General features: G+C 62.6%; 1 protein-coding gene and 1 long non-coding RNA gene across 7 annotated transcripts; one reads left to right on the top strand and one right to left on the bottom strand.

Annotated features, from left to right (window-relative positions):
* The first annotated feature begins 354 nt into the window (after positions 1–354).
* On the top strand, positions 355–17,835 carry LOC115640716 (von Willebrand factor A domain-containing protein 7-like). Of its 6 annotated transcripts, none has more exons than XM_030543599.1 (17): positions 355–380; positions 3,463–3,714; positions 4,442–4,723; positions 5,952–6,048; positions 6,419–6,541; positions 7,278–7,476; positions 7,812–7,981; positions 9,089–9,201; positions 9,751–9,867; positions 10,243–10,422; positions 10,700–10,877; positions 10,965–11,117; positions 11,449–11,541; positions 12,013–12,299; positions 12,955–13,091; positions 14,129–14,297; positions 16,646–17,835. In XM_030543599.1, exons 1-17 carry the CDS (start codon positions 378–380, stop codon positions 17,018–17,020), a joined length of 2,928 nt encoding a protein of 975 aa, XP_030399459.1. In that variant the 5' UTR covers positions 355–377; the 3' UTR covers positions 17,021–17,835. The 6 variants fall into 6 exon arrangements, with proteins under 6 accessions (XP_030399459.1, XP_030399465.1, XP_030399461.1 ...); XM_030543601.1 differs by lacking the exon at positions 355–380 and adding an exon at positions 517–700; XM_030543600.1 differs by lacking the exon at positions 355–380 and adding an exon at positions 734–791.
* A 1,002-nt stretch (positions 17,836–18,837) lies between these two features.
* On the bottom strand, positions 18,838–21,115 carry LOC115640965. Its single transcript, XR_003997987.1, has 3 exons — positions 21,029–21,115; positions 20,385–20,510; positions 18,838–19,635 (listed from the first exon to the last, which is right to left on the bottom strand). It is a non-coding gene; the product is annotated as an uncharacterized LOC115640965 (long non-coding RNA).
* Positions 21,116–21,386: the final 271 nt, after the last annotated feature.

The raw sequence follows: 21,386 nt of genomic DNA, 5'->3' as shown, positions 1-21,386 counted from the left end.
GCCGTGGGGGGTGCTCCACCACCACTAGCAGCAGGTGGGCTTTTATCCTCCCTTAATGTGGGGCACCGTGTCTGACTCGCCCTTCACCCCCCTCCAGCACCGGGGCATTCGGACCCCAAAGGGGGCGGGGGAGAGTGTCCTGGTGGGGAGGATGTGGGGTTTAGGGGGAAAGAGGCAAGACTCCAGCCAGCCCCCCTGGCCCCTAGCTGTGGGGCTGGGCTGGCTGGGTCGCTGGTGCACCCTGCAGGCCACTTTCCCTCGTCCCGTCTCTGCCAGGCTGGGGTGACTCAGCGCTGGGCCTGGGGCCAGGGACCTGCTCGGCTGTCGGCTCAGCCGCAGTGCAGGTGGGGGGAGGGCATGGGACCCAGGCGTCCGGGATGGTAACGCAGCGCTTTCGTCCCTAGGAGGGCAGGGAGTGGGGCCCAGGAATCCGGGGAAGGGCAGTGGGGTCTGGCGGGGGGTGGCTGGGAGCCAGGACTCCTGGGTTCTCTGGCTCTGGGAGGGGAGTGGGGTATGGTGGGATACATCAGCGAGGAGGGGGGCTGGGAGCCCTGACAGCTCGATTCTATTCCTGGCTCTGTGCCTCAGTTTCCCCAGTAGGATTTTCCTCCCCTGGTAGCCCCCCTGTCCTGTCAGAGGGAGGCGCCCCAGGCCCCCCTCCCTCCCTCTCTCCTGCCGTCGCTCCAGCCGGAGCTGGGAGGTGCGTAGGGGGCTGGGTATGTGTAGGGGGGGGGACCGCCCACGGGGAGTCAGAAGAGGGGGAAGGAGACGAGGAGGACGGAGCCAGCCAGGTACAGAGAGCCCCGTGTTTGGGGGGTTAAAGGGTGCTGGGGCAGGTGGGGGGGTGATATCCCAGGGAAGGCAGGGGGTGGGTTAGGGGATCCCTGAGGGAGGGGTCAGTTCTGGGGTCTATCCACCCTGGCTGAGCCGGTAGTTGGGGGGCCAAGCTGAGACCCACGTGGCTGAGTAGTTATAGGGAGTAGGTGGTGCTGGGCTCTGGGATTTTGGGGGGGAAGCTTGAGGGAGGGAACCCAGGCATCCGGGGGGCAGGCGTTTGGGGGTGGTTGTGTTCTCTAGGGAGTTGGGGGTGGGGATCTGCTAGCAGCTGGATGTGGTGTCTCGGGGGGGTGGGGGGGATGTATCCCGGCTGGGCGGGATTGTGTGGTGGGGAGAGGGTCTGGCAGTTGCGTGTGGGAGGTGTCGAGTGGTGTCTATAGGTGGGGTGTGGGTTGTTAGTGACACTGGGGGGGGGGTGTTGTGTAATGTGCATGTCTCCAGAGGATTGAGTGTGTTGTGTGTCTCTAGGAAATGTGTTGTGAGGGGTGGTGTGTGTATGTGTGGGGGTGTCTCTCTGGCAGGTATTGAGGGGTGGTGTGGGGTGTGTCTAGTTGGTGTGCACAGGTGTTGTGTGTTTGTGGGAGGTGATGGTGCGTGTTGCGTGTGTGTGCAAATGTATGATGTGTGTGTTGCGGGTGTTCGTGTGTCTCTGGGCGGTGTTGGGGTCTGGCTGTGCTGGGGGGGTTGTGTTAGGGTCTCCAGGGTTGTGCGGTGGGGTGCGTTGTGTCTCGGATGCAGGGGGGAACTGCTGGTTGTGTGTGTGGGGCGCCTGGGGGGATTTGGGGTGTCTCTGCTGTCTGGGACCCCCAAGGAGGCTGGATCCCACATGCCCCCCCACCACCTGGGAACCCCTAACTCACCCCCTGCCCCCAAATGTGTCCTGCTGAGGGCAGATCCCAGTTTGCCAGCTGGGCCCCCCCACCTCTGTGGGTCCTGGCTGTGGGGGGCATAGTGGGGATTGGGGGGGAGGGCATTGCCTGAGAAGCCACTGCTCCCTGGGAGAGAAGCGAGGACCCAGGAGTCCGGGCCGTTACTTCCCCAGGACCCCGCCCCCGTTCCCCACCCTACTGCTCTGCAGAGATAACGTGTGGGGAAGGGGGGAGGCAGCAGCACCCAGGGAGACAGCGGGGAGCTGGGCAGGGGGGCTCTGGGGAGCAGGGTGCGGGCAGCAGGGGGTGCTGGGCTGTGGCAAGCAGGGGGGGCGCTGGGGAGCAGGGAGCGGGGTGGGGGCAGCAGAGGGCGCTGGGCTGTGGGAAGCAGGGTGGGGGCAGCAGGGGACGCTGCAGGACCCAATGCCCCAGGGCGGCACTAGGGGGCGCTGAGCTGTAGGGGGCAGGGTGGGCAGCAGGGGGTGCTGGGTGGGGGGGGCGCTGGGGAGCGGGGTGGGGGCAGCAGGGGGTGCTGGGTGGGGGGGGCGCTGGGGAGCGGGGTGGGGGCAGCAGGGGGTGCTGGGCTGTGGGAAGCAGGGAGCAGGGTGGGGGCAGCAGGGGGTGCTGCAGGACCCAATGCCCCAGGGCGGAAGTAGGGGGCCCTGGGTTGCAGGGAGCAGTGTGGGGGGCAGTAGGGGGTGCTGGGCTGTAGGGAGCAGGGTAGGGGCAGCAGGGGGCGCTGAGCTGCAGGAAGCAGGGTGGGGGGGTCACTAGGGAGCAGGGTGGGGGCAGCAGGGGGTGCTGGGCTGTAGGGAGCGGGGTGGGGAGTTTCTAGGGGGCGCTATGCTGTGGGAAGCAGGGTGGGGGCAGCAGGGGGTGCTGGGCTGTAGGGAGCGGGGTGGGGAGTTTCTAGGGGGCGCTATGCTGTGGGAAGCAGGGTGGGGGGCAGCAGGGGGTGCTGGGCTGTAGGGAGCGGGGTGGGGAGTTTTTAGGGGGCGCCAGGCTGTGGGAAGCAGGGTGGGGGGCAGCAGGGGGTGCTGGGCTGTAGGGAGCGGGGTGGGGAGTTTCTAGGGGGCGCTAGGCTGTGGGAAGCATGGTGGGGGGCAGCAGGGGGAGCTGGGTTGCAGGGAGCAGGGTGGGGGTCACTAGGGAGCAGGGTGGGGGCAGCAGGGGGAGCTAGGCTGTAGGGAGCGGGGTGGGGGTCACTAGGGAGCGGGGTGGGGGCAGCAGGGGGTGCTGGGCTGTAGGGAGCGGGGTGGGGAGTTTCTAGGGGGCGCTAGGCTGTGGGAAGCAGGGTGGGGGGCAGCAGGGGAAGCTGTGTTGCAGGGAGCAGGGTGGGGGCAGCAGGGGGTGCTGGGCTGTAGGGAGCGGGGTGGGGAGTTTCTAGGGGGCGCCAGGCTGTGGGAAGCAGGGTGGGGGGCAGCAGGGGGAGCTAGGCTGTAGGGAGCGGGGTGGGGAGTTTCTAGGGGGCACTAGGCTGTGGGAAGCAGGGTGGGGCAGCAGGGGGAGCTGGGCTGCAGGAAGCAGGGTGGGGGGCACTAGGGAGCGGGGTGGGGGCAGCAGGGGGAGCTGGGCTGCAGGAAGCAGGGTGGGGGTCACTAGGGAGCGGGGTGGGGGCAGCAGGGGGAGCTGGGTTGCAGGGAGCAGGGTGGGGGGCACTAGGGGGCACTGCAGGACCCAATGCCCCAGGGCGGCACTAGGGGGCGCTGCCCTGCCTGGAGCAGCTTCCCCCATTTTAACCCTTTGCTCCCTGCAGCTCCATGTCCCCGCTATGGCGCGTTCTGCAGCCCGGCCGTGGGGCCCCCTGTGGGCCCTGCCCCTGCTGCTCCTGGCGCCCCACGGGGCCCTCGGCTTCTTCCCCAACTTCTGGTCCCGGGCCATGGCCCTGGCCTGGGGCTCCACCACCCACCAGGACCTGACGGAGGACGCGCTGCTCAACGCCACCCTGGAGCTCTTCCGGGACCTGCCGCCCCCCCACGGCCGGCGCCCTGCCTGGGAGCAGTTCCAGGTGAGCCTGGGCCGGGGGCAGCCGGCGCCCTCTAGAGGGGCCAGGGCCCTGCCCCATTCCCTGCCCCCTGAGCCAGCCAGTCCCTGCCCTGGGGCCAGGTGGGAGCTGGTGCCCCCTAGAGGGGAGAGGTCCCGGGCCCCATTCCCTGCCCCCTGAGCCAGCCAGTCCCCCCCCCGGGGCCAGGTGGGAGCTGGTGCCCCCTAGAGGGGACAGGCCCCTGCCCCATTCCCTGACCCCCTGAGCCAGCCAGTCCCCCCCCCGGGCCAGGTGGGAGCTGGTGCCCCCTAGAGGGGAGAGGTCCCGGGCCCCATTCCCTGCCCCCCTGAGCCAGCCAGTCCCTGCCCTGGGGCCAGGTGGGAGCTGGTGCCCCCTAGAGGGGAGAGGTCCCAGGCCCCATTCCCTGCCCCCCTGAGCCAGCCAGTCCCCCCCCGGGGCCAGGTGGGAGCTGGTGCCCCCTAGAGGGGAGAGGTCCCGGGCCCCATTCCCTGCCCCCCTGAGCCAGCCAGTCCCCCCACCGGGGCCAGGTGGGAGCTGGTGCCCCCTAGAGGGGAGAGGTCCCGGGCCCCATTCCCTGCCCCCCTGAGCCAGCCAGTCCCCCCCCCGGGCCAGGTGGGAGCTGGTGCCCCCTAGAGGGGAGAGGTCCCGGGCCCCATTCCGTGCCCCCCTGAGCCAGCCAGCGCCCCCAGGGAAGGCACCGGCGTCTCACGGCCGCTCTCTCTCCCCCCAGGGCCGGCCCCTGCTGGCGGACGAGGTGTTTGCGGCGTATTACGGCCCCGGGGCGTCGGCCCGGCGGTTCCGCGCGGCGCTGGTGGAGGTGGCCAATGCCAACGCGGCCCTGGACTTCCTGCCGGCGGCGCGGGACGACCCGGTGCTGCACTTCGACGGCGAGCTGCTGCGGCCGGCCAGCGCCTCCCTCCTGCACGCCCGGCACGAGGTGCTGCAGGCCCTGGGCGCCGAGCTGTACCTCCTCGCCCGCCAGCGCCTCGGCCAGCTGCTCCACTCCCTGCAGGTCTGCCCCGGCCGCCGGGGTCCCTCCGCCCCCTTGTCCAGCCCCGTCTGTCCGCCCGGCGCTGCTCAGCTCCAGCCCTCTGGTTACCCAGCATCTGTCCGTCCATCTCTGCCCCCGTTTGTCCATCTGTCTGTCTCTTCCCCCATCCATTCATCCACCTCTGCCCCCATCCATCCGTCTGTCCATCCATCCACCTCTGCCCCGATCCATCCCTCTGTCCAATTCTGCTCCCATTTGTCCATCCATCTCTGCCCCCGTCTGTCCGTCCATCCATCCATCCCTCTGTCCATCCATCTGTCCGTCTCTTCCCTCGTCCATCCATTCATTCATCCACCTCTGCCCCATCCATCCGTCTGTCCATCTCTGCTCCCATCTGTCGGTACATCCACCCACGCCCCCATCCATGCCACCTGTCCATGCTGTCTGTCCATCCATCTGTGCATCTGTCCATGCTACTGCTTCATCTCTGCCTCCGTCTGTCCATCCATCCATCTATCCATTCATCCACCTCTGCCCTCATCCATCCCTCTGTCCATCTGTCTATGCTACCCCTTCATCTTTGCCTCCCTCTGTCCATCCTTCTCTGCCCCATCCATCTGTGCATCTGTCCATGCTACTGCTTCATCTCTACCTCCGTCTGTCCATCCATCCATCTATCCATTCATCCACCTCTGCCCCCATCCATCCATCTGTCCATCCATTCATCCACCTCTGCCCCCATCCATCCCTCTGTCCATCCATCTGTCCATCCATTCATCCACCTCTGCCCCCATCCATCCCTCTGTCCATCTGTCTATGCTACCCCTTCATCTTTGCCTCCATCTGTCCATCCATCCATCCATCTCTGCCCCATCTGTCCATCCATCTCTGCCCTGTTCATCCATCTGTCCATGATATCCATCTACTTCTGCCTGTCTGTCCGTCCATCCATCTGTGTCCATCCACGCATCCATCTCTGCCCCCTTCTGTCCATCCCTCCATCCCAGCTCTGTCCATCCACCCATCTCCTCCCATCTCTCTCCCGGCTGCTGCCCCCCTTCCCTTCCGCCCAGCGTGAGGCAGGGGCAGCCTGCGGTGGGGGGGGGGGTGCTCTCACACTTGACGGCCCTTGGGGTGACCCAGAAGGCCAGGAGGGGGTGGCCGGGGGTGCTCCATGGTCCGTCCATTTATTTCTCTCTCTCCCATCTCCCCCCTGCTCCCCCCCCCAATCTGTCTCCCCTCCTGGCAGGATTTCTACAGCCATAGTAACTGGGTCGAACTGGGTCACCGCAGGATCCACCCGGACCTGCTCCAACCCAGCCGTGAGCTGGGCTCCATTGCTGGAGGTACCAGCCCCACCCTGGCCGTCTGCCCGGCCTGAGATCGGGGTCCCCCTTGCGCCGGGCGCTGCCCAGACCCCCCAACCGAGATTGGGGCCCCATTGTGCCAGGTGCTTCCCAGCTTCCCCACACACTGAGATCAGGGCACTGTCACAATGGGCACTGCCCAGACCCCCCCCCACCTGAGATTGGGGCCCCGTCGCGCCGGGTGCTGCACTCCTAAGAAATTCCTGGTCCTCCTTTCTCCTGAGGAAACTGAGGCATGGAGCAGCCACGTGCCCGGGGGAGGGGAGGTTCTGGGACGGCGCTGGGGACAGAACCCAGGTGTGCGGCCGGATCTACCTTCGGACCCCCCCTTTCCCGGTCTCTCCCGCAGCCGATGTCCGGACCTGCTGCTCCTGCACCGGCTGGACGTGCGAGGGGAACCTCCTGGGCTCGCTGCGGGAGCGTGGGCTGCTCACCAGCGGGTATTTTGGCTCCGAGCCAGAGAAACCGCCTGGTATGGCTCAGTGGGGCTGGGTTTGGGGGTGCCCGTTCTCCCCTGGGTAGGGGAGACACCCCCCAGTACCTTCCTCCTGCACAGCCTCCAATTTCCCACAGCCTGGGGGTCTGCAGCATTGACCAGCACCCCAACATTTTGCAGTGCAGAGGGAACAAAGGGGGGCTCTGATCCCCCCAGGGGGAGGGCTTATGTGGGGGTGATGTGGAAACACCAGTCTTGGGGTGCATGTCTGGTGTCTGCCAAAGCATTAGGGAGGGGCTCCCAAGATTTTAAGGGGTGATACCAATGTCGGGGGAGCTATGAAGCTTGCTGATTTGGGGTTCCTGGTTAGGTGGGGGGGCAGAGGGCAAGACCCCAATAATTTACGGGGATGCTGCTTATTTCTGCTGCAAGCAATGAGCACCCAATACTGAGGGCGAATGGGTTTGGGGGGCAAAGACGGTGACCCCGATAATGTGTGGGTTACCTTTCAGGGAGCTCAGGGTTGCTATGGATGATTCGGGGGTGAAGGGGCGGCTGGCTATGCTTTGGGGAGGCAGAGGTGACCCCAATAATTGGGGAGCAGGGTTGGGGTTGATATTGGGATCATGGGGCATCAGCAAAGGGTGACCCCAAAAATCAGGCAGGACAATGTGGGGGGAGATTTTAATGGGGAGGGGTTTTGGGGGGTCCTGGGGGCGATTTAGGGGAGCAGGCAGGCTAATTGAACCCTTTCTCCTCTGTACCCCCCCAGGGAAATGCAGCCATGGGGGGCAGTTCGACAGCAGCCGCCTGCGGGACCCCCAAGGGGGGATAAACAAGGACAGTTCGTCCCCCCTCTTCTCCCCCCACCACTATCTGCACGGCCCGGCGGCCAGCCTGGCCCTCGAGGCCTCGGCCCAGTTCCTGCGCGACCTGCGGCGGGACCTGGCCCATGACAAGCGATTCATGAGGTGACAGCCCCCCACTGCGAGCCACCCCCCCCACCCCGCTCGGGCCCCCTCCCCACACCACCAGATCAGCCCTGTGCCCCCCACCCGGCTCGTGGGGTGATGTCCACCTGCTCAGGCCTGGCCCCCCACACCTGTATCGGCCCCATCCCTGGATCCGGGGTGTCCCCCCACTTGGCCCTGGCTCCCATACCCAGATCCTGGGGTGACGTCGCCCCACTCGGACCAGGCCCCCACAACCAGATCCCCCACACCTAGATCCAGGGTCACATCCCCCTGCTTGGCCCCATCCCTCCCGGCGGTGACCGAGCGTCTGTCTGTGTCCCCCGGTCCCGCAGGCTGCTGGACGTCAGCCCCGCCGTGGGGCTCAGCTTCGTGCTGGACACCACGGGCAGCATGGGCGAGGAGATCGGGGCTGCCCGGCTCCAGGCCCACGACATCCTCACCCGCCGGCTGGGGGGGCCCGAGGAGCCCGACTTCTACCTGCTCGTCCCCTTCCACGACCCCGGTGCGTTCGGGGGTCCCTGGGCCCGGGGAAGGGGGCGATGGGTCCCCAGAGTCGGTGGGAGGGGGGTGGGGCGTTGGGGGTCTGGGGGGTGTGACAGGTTCCCCCTGGGGTCCCACTGAGGCCACCTGACCCACCAGCCCGGGATCCCTTGGCACTGCAGACCCGGTCCCGGTCTCACCCTTTCACCAGCACACGACCCGCCTGGCTGCGGCTGCCCCAGACGCTGGGATCGGCTCCGCATGGGAGGGCGAACCCCAAACGTTACCATCTCGTCCTGCCCAGCGCAGGCTCGCGAAGTCCGCCCCCTCCTTCCGTGGGAAGGGGACCCCCCAGCTTTCTGCCCGGGGCAGGATTCCCAACTCCAGGTTCTAGACCAAACTCACCAAGTTTATTAACTCCAGACGAGAGATTTCCCGTGCCTGTGCGGCGTAGCGAACGGATCAGAGCAACACGCAAACAAAGTTTAATGTGCTAAAGCCGCTGGTTGTAAGCAGCAAGTTCCCCCCCAAACGCCGTCCCAGGCAGCTGGCGGAGGTTTTTGGGGCCAGCTGCCCCGGCCTGCAGCTTAACCCCCCAGTTGTTCCTGTCACAGGCCAGACACCCCCGGCCTGGGCTCAGCCCGTCCCCCCCAAGTCCAGGCTCTTTGCTCTCAGCTGCATCGGCAGCGAGTTATACGGGCCTGGCTCCACCAAACACATGAGCCTGGCTCCACCAGTGTCTGGGCTTCGGGGGGCCCTGTGTTTCGGGGGGACGCCTGGGGGTCAGCAATGGGGCCAGCAGCAAGGGAACGACCGGTCCCACCCCGTCCCGCCAGCTCCCAGCGTCACTCGGGGGCGGAAGCTGGAAAGAGGCGGGATGGGGGCTTGGGGGCAGGGGTGGAGTGTGGGTCCATCCCAGGCTGAGTCCAGGCTAGTGGGTTTTCCCCAAGTGTAGACACGTCTGTAACAGACACACGTCATGGGCTGTGGGGTTCAGAGGGAGAATTGGGGGGCTGGGTGAGGCCGCTCAGGGCATTTGGGGGTGGGGCCCAGCGGGATTTTGGGCGATTGCTCTTTGACTCCCGCCCTTCCCCGAGCCTGGCCCCCCTGCCTCAGTTTCCCCCTTCAGGCTTCGGGCCCGTGCACAAGACGAGCGACGCCGACGAGTTCCTGAGGATCCTGAATTCGATCAGCCCCCTGGCCGGGGGCGACGAGCCTGAGATGTGTTTGTCGGCTCTGCAGGTACCGGAGCCGGGTCCTGCCCCTGGCAGCCCCCCCCCCATTTCTCACCCCTGCAATCTTGCCCCCCATGACCCTCCCACTTCTCAGCCCCCCATTCCCTGCCCCGCAGCCTCAATCCTGCTTCCCCTGCAGCCTCCCCACTTCTCATCACTCCCAATCCTGCTCCCCGTGCCTGCCCCCATAACCCCCCCATTTAGCCACCCAATCCCTGCTCCTCAGCCCCGCAATCCTGCTCCCGCTGCCCCCCACAGCCTTCCCACTTCTCATCCCCCCCAATCCCTGCCCCTCAGCCCCCAATCCTGCTCCCCCGCCGCCCACAGCCCTCCCACTTCTCATCCCCCTCAAATTCCACCCCACAGCCCCCAATCCTGCTCCCCTGATTCCCCCAAACCCCCAGTTTTTACCTCCCGTTCCCTTCCCCTCTCCCCCATTCTACTCCCCCTCTCCCCACAAACCCCCATTTCTGATCTCCCGCTCCCCCCCAACTTTGGTCCCCCCAGGCCACAGCCCCTCCATCTGTCCCCCCCCAACAGCTCTGTGTCCCCCCAGCTGGCCCTGCTGCACTCGCCCCCCATGTCCGAGATCTTCGTCTTCACAGACGCCTCGGCGAAGGACGCCCACCTCCGGACCAGCGTGGAGGCCCTGATCCAGGAGCGCAGGTGCAAGGTGGGCAGCCCCTGGCGGGTGAGAGACCATCCCAAAACAAACGGATGCCCAAGAGACCCTACACTAACAACCTGGCAGAGCAAAGCAAACCGATGTCAGGACTTCCGGGAGGCCCTGCGATAACAAACCACCCAAACCGAGAGAAGTGAGAAATCGAAGGAAGGAGAGCACTTTTGGTAGGCCCTACAATAACACACCAAGAGGAAACCAGAACAAAAAGAGCATTGGGTTAGGCCTGGATATAACACAAACCGTCCCACTAAGGATTAAATAACAAACCCCAACCACCCCAGCGCTTTGAGTAGGCCCTACAATAACAAAGCCATGGTCTCGCAGCTCCCTGGGGAGTCTCACCTCCTCTTGCTTCCTCACCAGGTGACTTTCCTGATCACGGAGGACCCCTCCAGGACGCGTGTGAGGCGGGAGGTGCTGGCCGCTGACCGCTTTGACCTGTACGTGGGCCTGGCCCGCACCTCCGGGGGCCAGGTCATCTTCACCGACAACGACAACATCCGGCAGGTGGCAGGCGTCATTGGAGAGACCACTGCTTCCTCGGTATGGAGAGGGGACCCAGGCGTCCAGGACGGCAGCGCTGGGTTGTCACCCCGGGTGGGGCTGGAGACAAGGATGGGGAATGGGACCCAGGTGTCCGGGACAGCAGCACAGAGTTGTCCCCCGGGAGGCAGAGACAGGGATGGGGAATGGGACCCAGGCATCCGGGACAGCAGCTCATGTCCCTTGCTTCTTGGAAGGGGATGGAGAGGAGGGACCTCGGCGTCCGGGACAGTGCTGACCCTGCTGTGTTTTGGGGGTGGGGGGCCTGTGTTTCCAGGTGACCCTGTTCCAGTACCAGAAGGGGGGCAGCTCGGGCCCTGGGGGGCTGGGCCGGAGGGGGCGAAAGAAACGGGCCGCCTGGGAGAGCCACCACTTCTGGGTCGACAGCCGGGTGGACGGGGCCGTCGTGACCGTCCAGGGGGACGTCGGCACCTTCCAACTCCGCGACCCCACGGGTGAGTCCAGGGGGAGACGCCCCACCCAATCGGGGGGAGGGATCTGCATGTCCCGGCCTCCTCCCCATCTGCCCCTTCGCCCCACAGGGACCTCCCAGACCTCAGACGCCACCAGCGGCCCCCTGGGCACCAGCCGGCGATTCGGGACTTTCCACCGGCTCGAGCTCTCGCCCCGGCCGCCCGTCGGCCTCTGGACCCTGGAGGTGCAGGCGCAGGGCAACTATTCGGTGCACGTGCGAGGTGAGGAAAGGGTTAAACGTGGGAGGGAATGGGGTATGGGGCCTGCTCCCTCTGGGAGGCGCCGGCTCCCACCCGGCCCCAGGGCAGGGACTGGCTGGCTCGGGGGGGCAGGGAATGGGGCAGGGGCCTGTCCCCTCTGGGGGGCGCCAGCTCCCACCCGGCCCCAGGGCAGGGACTGGCTGGCTCGGGGGGGCAGGGAATGGGGCAGGGGCCTGCTCCCTCTGGGGGGCGCCGGCTCCCACCCGGCCCCAGGGCAGGGACTGGCTGGCTCGGGGGGGGGGAATGGGGCAGGGGCCTGTCCCCTAATGGGGTCCCCCCGCTGTGTTACCAGGCAACAGCTCGCTGGATTTCCTGTATTACTTCGCTGTCCCGGCCAAGGGGCCCCACCCAGGACTTTTCAAGCTGGACAGTCGTCCCGTGAGAGGTAAGAGCGGGGGGCGGAGGGGCTTAGCAGGGGGCTCTCCCCTCCCATCAGGGCTGGCCCCATTGCCCCAGGGCAGTGCTAGGGGGCTGTGTATGGGGAGCCCCAGTGCGCTGGCCAGATTCCAGCCTGGGGTCACTCTGCTTTCACTCAGCTGTGAATCTCCCATCACTTCCTCTCCCAAGTTGTTGTGGGGCTGTTCCCCCAGCTGCCCCGCCCTAGAACTGGCTGCATCTCCGTGTCGGGCGAGCCGGTCCCATGTGGCGTTGTGTGGCTGTTCCCCAGCCACCCACCCCAGAGCTGGCTGCATCTCCGCGCTGGGCGAGCCCTCCCCATGTGGCGTTATGTGTAGCTGTTCTCCCAGCTGCCCCGCCCCAGAAGCGGCCGCATCCGAGCCCAAGGGCTTTGGGCTCTGCCGCGGTCGGGGATTGTCTCGATGGGGGCTTGGACTCGGCTCTGGTTCTGACCCGACAGGGCTGCCGCTGTCGCTGGTCCTGGCCGTGACGGGGCTGACCCGGCCGGGTGGGGGCTCGGTGTGGATGGAGGCTGTGGAGCTGGCGGACCCCGTCACGGGCCGGCGGCTGGGCGAGGAGCTGCCGCTCCAGGAAGTGGCCAAGGGGACAGGGCTTTATGCCACAGCCCTGCCCCCGGCCCTGCCCCGGGGGGGCTTTGTGCTGATCCTGCGAGGGTCCGACAGCCGGGGCGGGCGCGTGGAGCGACCAGCCCCCCAGGTCACCTCGGCCGTGGGGTTCCTGCTGCAGGTCGGTGCTGCTGGGCCCAGGGTGGCGCTAGGGGACCTGGGCTCCAGGGAGGGGGCGAGGGGCTCTGGGGGGTGCTGTGGGGCAGGGAGCTGAGTGGGGGGTGCTGTGGTGCAGGGAGAGGACCGGGGGTGCAATGAGGGGCTCTGTGCTTCAGAGAGGGGGTGGGGAGGCTATGGGTGTCTCCATGCAGCAGGGACGGGGCCCAGTGGGGGTCAGCGTGTGGTAGGGAGGGGGTAGGGGCTCCGTGCTGCAGGGAGGGGGTGGGGAGGCTATGGGGGTTGCCATGCGGCAAGGAGGGGGCCCAGTGGGGGTCAGCGTGTGGTAGGGAGGGGGTGGGGGCTCCGTGCTGCAGGGAGGGGGTGGGGAGGCTATGGGTGTCTCCATGCAGCAGGGAGGGGGCCCAGTGGGGGTCAGCGTGTGGTAGGGAGGGGGTAGGGGCTCCGTGCTGCAGGGAGGGGGTGGGGAGGCTATGGGGGTTGCCATGCGGCAAGGAGGGGGCCCAGTGGGGGTCAGCGTGTGGTAGGGAGGGGGTGGGGGCTCCGTGCTGCAGGGAGGGGGTGGGGAGGCTATGGGGGTCGCTATGCGGCGGGGGGGGCCCAGTGGGGGTCAGTGTGCACTCCACCCCAGAGCCAGCTCTCCCCGGTTCTCCCCCCAGCTGAGCAGCACCGGGCCCCTGTTCCCAGGGCAGACAGGCGCCGTCTCCTGGTGGGTCTGGAACCCCAAGGAGCCCCAGGAGCTAGGCCTGGCCGTGAGCAGCGACCCCAGCTACCCCGTCAGCACCTCCAGCCCACGGTAACGCCCCGGGGCCCCATCTGTCTGTCTGTCTGTGCTCGGCTCCGCAGGCTGGCCGCCCGTCTGTCCGTCCATCCGTCAGCTCCTAGGGTCGGTGTGTCCTGCCTATCCATCCCCTGGCTCGGTCTGTCCATCCGTCCATCCATCCCCTGGCTCGGTCTGTCCGTCCGACCGTCCATCGCCTGGCTCCCTGGGTCGGTCTGTCCATCCAACCATCCATCCATCCCTTGGCTCCCTGGCTCGGTCTGTCCGTCCGACCGTCCATCCCCTGGCTCCCTGGCTCGGTCTGTCCGTCCGACCATCCATCCATCCCCTGGCTCGGTCTGTCTGTCCGACCATCCATCCATCCCCTGGCTCCCTGGGTTGGTCTGTCCATCCGACCATCCATCCATCCCCTGGCTCGGTCTGTCCGTCCGACCATCCATCCATCCCCTGGCTCGGTCTGTCCGTCCGACCATCCATCCATCCCCTGGCTCGGTCTGTCCGTCCGACCATCCATCCATCCCCTGGCTCGGTCTGTCCGTCCGACCATCCATCCATCCCCTGGCTCCCTGGGTCGGTCTGTCCGTCGGCCTGTGCATTGCCTCCCAGGGTCGGTCTGTCCATCCATTCATCGGCTCCCTGGGTTGATCGGTCTGTCCGTCGGTCGGTCCACTGGCTCCCAGGGTTGCTCTGTCCACCCATCCGTCCCTTGGCTCCCAGGGTTGCTCTGTCCGTCCATCCATCCCTTGGCTCCCAGGCTGTCTGTGCCTCTGTCCATTGGCTCCCTGGATCAGTTCGTCCATCCATCCATTGGCTCCCAGGGTTGGTGTGTCCGTCCATCCATCCCTTGGCTCCCAGGCTGTCTGTCCATCTGTCCATTGGCTCCCTGGATCGGTCCGTCCATCCATCCTTTGGCTCCCGGGGTCGGTCTCTCTGCCCGTCCCTCCTTGCCCCAGAGCATCCGTCTGTCCCTCTTCGGCTCCCAGCTTGCATCCATCTGTCCCTTTCCCCGGCCCCGCCCGCCCCCACCGGTGCTGACCCCGCCTCTCGCGCAGGCTGCAGCTGGGCAGGAACCAGACAGCGACGGGTGTCATCTCGCTGCGGGTGCCCGGCAGCGCCCCCCCCGGTTCGGCCGTCACCGTCACCCTCCGCGCCGACCCCCTTTCCCCAGCCGGGGACGCCAACTTTGCCTTCATCCAGCTCCTGGTGCTGCACTGGCCGTCGGTGAGTCCGGGGGGGCGTGCACAGCCGCAGCCAGCCGATGGCACCAGGGCGCTTGCTCTGCAATGGCTCTTGGCTGTTCAGCAAAAAAGCAGGGAAATGAAACGTCCTGCAGCAAAACTTCCTGAGCTGCTGAAACTAAAATGCAACGGCCCAAACTTTGTGAGTTTCTGAGAAAACTCTGTGACGGGCTGGATCACAGAAACCCCCTTGGGGCTGCCGACTGCTTCTGCCCCTGCTTTCCCTGCCAGCTCGGGGCCCCCAGCACTCCCTCCTGCTGAGCCAGACACGCCCGTCTGCTCCAGCACAGACTCAGGGTCTGAATTACCTGCCCCAAAGCTGCAGGTTTACCTGAAAGCAGCTGACAGAAGTGTGCTTGTCTCTAACACTCAGATGCCCAACTCCCAGTGGGGTCTAAGCCCAAATCAATCCGTTTTACCCTGGATAAAGCTTATGCAGGGTAAACTCATCACTATAACACTGATAGATATGCACAGCTGTTCCCCCTCCCCCCGGTATTAACACACACTCTGGGTTAGTTGATAAGTAAAAGGTGATTTGATTAAATACAGAAAGGAGGATTTAAGTGGTTCCAAGTAGTAACAGGCAGAACAAAGTGAATTACCAAGCGAAATAAAATAAACCGCGCCAGTCTAAGCTTACTGCAGTAATAAACTGAATACAGATAAAATCTCACCCTCGGACGTTTCAATAAGCTTCTATCACAGACCAGGCACATTCCTAGTCTGGGCACAATCCTTCCCCTGCTCCAGCCCTTGTTCCAGCTCAGGTGGTAGCTCGGGGATTCCTCATGATGGCTCCTTCTCTTCCACCCATTTATAGATCTTGGGCACAAGGCGGGAATCCTTTGTCCCTCTGGGTCAGAGCCGTAACAAGGAATTTTTGCAGCCGAGGGAAGGGCCGGCTCCAGGCTCTTCGGCAGCGGGTCCCTGAGTCCCTGTCGGAGGGAAGGCTCTGCCGCCGAAGAATGAATGAAGCAGCAGTGGCAATTCAGCGGCAGGTCCTTCCCTCCAAAAAGGGATTCAGGGACCCGCCGAAGCGCCACTGATCATGGTGGAGGCTGCGTCCCTCCGCTTTGCGTGCCCGAGACAGGTGCCTCATTCACCTGGCCCTTGTTATGGTGCTGCCCTGGGTTCCCACCCCTCCTTCTCAATGGAAAAGCGCCCATTTAAAGATGGATTCCAGTTCAGGTGACATGATCACATGTCACGGCAGGACTTCATTGCCCACCTGTCAGCACACACATCTGCAGGAAAACTTCCAGGTGAAACACATCCATCTGCAGCCAATTGTCCTGGCTCCTGGGAGCCATCAAGATTTCAAACCACCATTAACAGCCCACACTTTGCACAAGTACAATAGGCCCTCAGAGTTAATATTTCATGATTCTAGTTTCAGATACAAGAGTGGTACATTTATACAAATAGGATGTCCACGCTTAGTAGATTGTAAGCTTTGTAATGATACCTTCCAAGAGACCTTTTGCATGAAGCATGTTTTAGTTACATCATATTCCCACTCCTCAGCACACTTCATAAAATCGTACAGAGTGCAACGTCACACACTCCCAGAGAAATCAAATGCCAGAAAGCTTTGTGAGTCATTGAAAAAAACAGGGACCGAGAAGGTGGCCAGAGCATTGTCAGTCAGCCATAGAAAACCAGGCTAATTAATTCCCTAGACTCTGTGAATCATTAGCATAAAACTGGAGAAATGAAATAATGATTCCCAAGATTTTGAGGTAAGATGAGAAATGTAAAGGCACCCCCAAATTGTGACTCGTGAGTATAAAATTAGGGAAAGTCAATGCCATAAATGTTGCAATCTGCCCATGTAAAACTAAGGAAATGAAATGTTAAAAAAACAACATTGTGAGTTTTCACTATAAACTGAGGGAAGCGAAATGCCAAAGCGTAATTGACCTAAAACTAGGGAAATGAAATAGTCAAAGACGACGTGAGTTGTCAGGGTAAAACGAGGGCTGTTAAAGGCCGTTAAACGTCATTGAGCGTTAACAGAAATGAAATAGCGAAGAAATGTGGTGATTTGTTAATATCAAATGAGGGCAAATAACAACCCAAACACTTTGTGAAGCGTTTCTATAAAACTGGGGAAGCGACACACAAAGAAACGGAGTGAGCTCCCGATACGATGGGGGAAATTCAATACCCAGGAAGCTTTATGAATCATTAAGACAAAAACAAAGGAAATGAAACACCCCTAAACGTGGTGAGTTGTTAACGTGTAAAAATCTGTGTGCGCCCCCCTAGCCGGTGGGCTCATGTCCCAGTGCTGGCCTGTTCGCCCACCCTGTCGGTTTTTTCCTGCAGGTGCCGAATCGCGCCTCTCCTCCCTGCAACGTCACCTCGGTGGCTGGCACCTGTGGCCCGCCAGGGTCCCCCTGCCGCGAGCGCCGCTGGACGGCCAGGCTGCGGATCTGGGACGGGGACGGCATCCGGTCGGTGCAGGCAGGGGGCACGGCTGTGCCCCACTGGGCTGATGGCCAGGCTGCCACCGCCACCTACTCCTCTGATTGCTGCACCCGGGAGGCGGAGCTTCTGGTGACCAACCGGCTGGGAGAGGAGTATCGGTGCCCAGTGGCGGCGCCTCCTGCTGGCGCCGCGGGGGACCTGGTCCTCACCCCCTGGTGGGGAATGGCAGCGTTAGCCGTTCAGGTGGCCTTTTATGTTGGGCTGGGGCACTGATGCTACAGGGCGCCCCCTAGTGTGTGTGTAGCTAAGGTACAGCATCCAGTCCTGGCTATGGCACCCCCTAGTGGAGATAGGTGGTACTGCACCCGGCTGGGATGCTCTTCCTGTAGGGTACCCCCTAGTGGAGACAAGTGGTACCGCACCAGCCCGGGACGCTCTTCCTATAGGGTGCCCTCTAGTGGAGACAAGTGGTACCGCACCGGGCTGGGACGCTCTTAAATTAATGGCGCTATCCTGTCTCCTAGAACTGGGGTGGGGGTCATACCGTGACACCCCCAGGTCGGGAATCCGGGACGGGCTGTTTGAGATGCTTTTCTGAGCTGACACCAGAAATACGAATAATTTCCAGCAAAAAATAATATATTTCCCCCCAACTTTGTGGGATGAACGTTACACCCCTGACTCCATTTCCCAGCACCATCGCCCAGTGTGAGTCATGGCGAGAGCTCCTGGAGGTCAGGGCCTCTCAGTCACAGTGGTGGGATTCAAACTCAGAACCTCCTGGGTGCCCCTCTGCTGAATGTTCTCCTAGGCCGCAGAGCACAGAATGGCCAGGCTGCCTTGTGTTAACGCCCAAGGCTGCATGTCTGGACTCCTGGAGTCAATTCCTGCCTCTGCTGGGCAAGTCCCTTTCCTTGTCTGTGCCTCAGTTTCCCCTTGGTCTGTCTAGTCTGTAAGCACTTCCAGGCTGAAACTATCCAGTGTCTGTATGCAGACCTAGTGCAACAGGGGCCCTGATCTTAGTCAGGAGGGGTATGTGCAGCGCCTGGCGCCCTGATCTTAGTTGGGGAGGGCGGGGTTTGCAGTGCCTGGCGCCCTGATCTTAGTTGGGGAGGGCGGGGTTTGCAGTGCCTGGCGCCCTGATCTTAGTTGGGGAGGGCGGGGTTTGCAGTGCCTGGCATGACAGGGCTGTGATCTGTATTCTGCCTTTCGAAGCTGCCCACGATCATCCCGACCCGCGATGCTTTTTAAATTTCATCTCCTAATAGTTGGAAGAGTTGTGGGGGATTTGTATATTTTGGCTACTTATTTTCAATAAGTGAATTATTTTTGGATTATATTTATTTATTTCCAGTGATTCTGGTATTTCTGGGTGATGATTATAAATTGGGTTTATTGTTTGGGTGTCTGTGCTTTTTTTTTTTTTTTGATTAGTTTTGTTTTTGGTTAGTTTTGTTTTTGTTTTTGTTTTTTAATTAAACTGCTGTTAATAAAGGAAATTGATAATGCCGCAGAAGAGGTGAATTCCAGTTCTGATTTGGGACATGGGGCCTGTCCCCTCTAGGAAGTGCTGGCTCCCACCTGGCCCCAGGGCAGGCACTGGCTGGCTCATGGGGGTGGGGAATGGGGCAGGGGGCTGGCCCCTCTAGGGGGCACTGTCTCTCATCCGGCCCCAGTCCAAGGGACTGGCTGGTTCAGCAAGGCAGGGAGTGGGACAATGAATGAAGAAGTGAAGCTTGAATTCTGTCCTTTCCTTTTGACCAAGTTTATTATATTAATTGCAGTCAAGCTATTTACAGCCATTAGAATAAATACCTTGGAGTCTTCCCCCCCACCTCCATCGTCTGAAGTGGGGGAGGATGGGGGCTAACGTGGAGGGTAAAGCTCACGCTATGTGTTGTCAAAAGGAGAATCCCCATCAGCTTTAAGCACTAGAGGGCTAATGACACATGTGCAGGTCTGAATCCAGCCACTAGAGGGCACTTAAACATAGACAATGTGTCACACCCCACAAAGGGGTCAGGGAGGGAACCCTGAAAATGCACACAAGTAAAAGTGTGGGTTGAGGGGGTGGGGGAAGCAGAGGGGTATGCAGGATGGGATGGGGACCCCATAGATCTATAGCTAAGGGTCATGCTGGAGCTGGTGCAAAGCACTGTGGGTATTCCCCATTGAAAGCCTCTTTGGACAGTCAGTTATTAGCCCTCTTGTTACCCATAATCCAGGAAGTGATGTCAGTGGGAGGCTCCCAGATGACAGGAAGCCAGGAGTGTGACATCATGGAGTGTTTGTGTCAGACTGTGTATGTGTGTCCACAAGAAAGGCCGTGACCTCTGAGGGTGGGGCAGGGTTGGACTTGACTATGAAACAACCACATGGGCTGGAGGAAGAAGGGACGGGAAGTGAAGAAGTCAGTGACATCACCAGAAAAAGCGAGGAGGAGGAAGTGACGCCTAAAGGCTCTGAAGAGGAAGTGATGTCAGCAGAGTCTGAAGATGATGTGATACCATCAGGAGCATGACATCATAGACCAATGACAGGACAGAGGAAATGACATAATAGGACAGGAGGAAGAAGTGAGCTAGTTCCTTCCAGGTCCAGCAGGAAATGACTGCCCTGGGGGGGTGGGGTAGAAGGAAGTGACCTCACTGGCCTTGGGCAAATGACAGGAAGTGACATCATTGCCCCAGGAGAAAATTACATCTTTGCTCTCAGAAGGAAGTGACCTCGTCTGGTAGGTCGACGGGAGGAAGTGACCTCGTCCGTCAGATGAAGGTCGACTCCTTGTGGCTGGGCAGCCGGTAGCCCGGGCTCTCCTGGAGTCGCCTGCACAGAGCCGCCTTCTCCTGCTCCAGCTGGGCGATGCGGTCGCTCTTCTCCGACACCTCCTGCCGCCGAGAGGACAGCGGTCACGCTTGGGCGGCCATATTGGCCTCCCCCCACCCCCCTGGAGGGGAAGGGGGGAAGCGCGGACTCCTCAGGCAGCCAGCGGGTGGCGCTAACCTCCCGGTCTCCTTGAGCCCCCTGGATGCGCTGGGGCAGGGAAGACGTCTCAGACGGCCATTTTGTTGCGCTGCCCATCACTTATCCCTCGCTTCTCGGGCGGCCATCTTGGGCCTTCACCCAATCTATCAAGGAAGACCATTGTGGTGGCCATTGGGTGGCACTGCCTCTTCCCCAGGTGGCCATCTTGGGGCAATACCTCCTTGCCCCACCTTCTAGCTACCTGGCAATGAAGACTTGTGAGGTGGCCATCTTGAACCCACCGCCGAAACATGGCAGCGAAGAGCTCTCCACTCGTTGTCCTACGCCCCCGCCCAACCTCACCGCTAGGCACCCTGGGCCGCCATCTTGAATCCGGGCCTCAAACCCAACCATGCCACAAGATCGTTGGCCATCTCGAATCTCACCCCTTTCCACTCTAGGAATAGAGTGACCAGGTGGCCATCTTGTTATGCGACTTCTGAGCCAACCAAGCCACAGGGCAGGGACCCCCACAGTGCTGGCCATCTTGCCCAATTGCTGCACCCTGCAGGAGGCGGGGTGGACTTTGCAGAGTCAGCCATCTTGAACCCTTCTCTGCTGCCATTTTCTGAGTCCTGAATTCCCCCTCCTGGGCCCATGAGCACCACCGTACCTTGATGAGCAGGCGGTTCTGCTCCTTCAGCACGTTCACGGCTTGCTGCTGAAATTCCTGCTGCTTCCCCGTTTGGAAGAGGGGGGCCCCAAACGGGCTGGAGGGGAAGCAGGGGGGAGGGTCAGCCTGGATGGGGGGGAAGAACAGATCAGTCGAGTCCCTTTTCATATTAGCCAAGAGAGTACATAGCTCCCCATTCTCCCCCCACCCCCGCTCTGCTGGTGCCCCTCACTCCCGACCCGCAGCCCCTGCTAGCCCAGCCCTGCCACCCCCAGCTCTGCCAGTGCCCCTCACTCCTAACCCACAGCCCCTGCTAGCCCATCCCTGCCCCCCCAGCTCTGCCGGTGCCCCTCACTCCCGACCCGCAGCCCCTGCTAGCCCAGCCCTGCCGCCCCTAGCTCTGCCAGTGCCCCTCACTCCCGACCCGCAGCCCCTGCTAGCCCAGCCCTGCCACCCCCAGCTCTGCCAGTGCCCCTCACTCCCAACCCGCAGCCCCTGCTAGCCCATCCCTGCCCCCCCAGCTCTGCCGATGCCCCTCACTCCTGACCCGCAGCCCCCTGCTAGCCTAGCCCTGCCCCCCTCAGCTCTGCCGGTGCCCCTCACTCCCGACCCGCAGCCCCTGCTAGCCCCCGCCCCCCGCTGACCTTTCCAGGACTGGCCAGTAGGTTTCGCAGCCCGAGATTCACCTCCTGGATCTTGGCCAGCAGGAGGCAGCTCTGATTGGGGCATGAACCCAGGAAATAATCCTATGGGGAGGGGAGAAGAAATAGTCAATGGGGAAAATTTCTGCAACGAGTGTGCAGGTCCCCTGCTGGATGCCTGGGTCCCCTGCTGGATGCCTGGGTCCCCTGTACCCACCCTGGGCAGCTTGGGCATCCCATATCACAATTCACCCCCCTGTCATGGGAAAATGGAATGATCCATTTCACTCCCCCAACACTAAACAATGGAATGACCCATCCACACTAAATATTTATGGAATGATCCAATATCTTCCATCCA

The sequence above is a fragment of the Gopherus evgoodei genome, unplaced genomic scaffold (genome assembly GCF_007399415.2).
Source record: "Gopherus evgoodei ecotype Sinaloan lineage unplaced genomic scaffold, rGopEvg1_v1.p scaffold_32_arrow_ctg1, whole genome shotgun sequence".
In the NCBI taxonomy this organism is placed as follows: domain Eukaryota; kingdom Metazoa; phylum Chordata; order Testudines; family Testudinidae; genus Gopherus; species Gopherus evgoodei.
The sequence above is the reverse complement of the archived record's forward strand: the minus strand, read 5'-3'. Positions and strand labels throughout refer to the sequence as shown.

Coding starts and splice junctions, on each gene's coding strand:
- LOC115640716 (XM_030543599.1), top strand. Junction 9,202..9,750: donor TGTGTTTGTCGGCTCTGCAG/GTACCGGAGCCG, acceptor GTGTCCCCCCAG/CTGGCCCTGCTGCACTCGCC. Junction 9,868..10,242: donor TCCAGGAGCGCAGGTGCAAG/GTGGGCAGCCCC, acceptor CTTCCTCACCAG/GTGACTTTCCTGATCACGGA.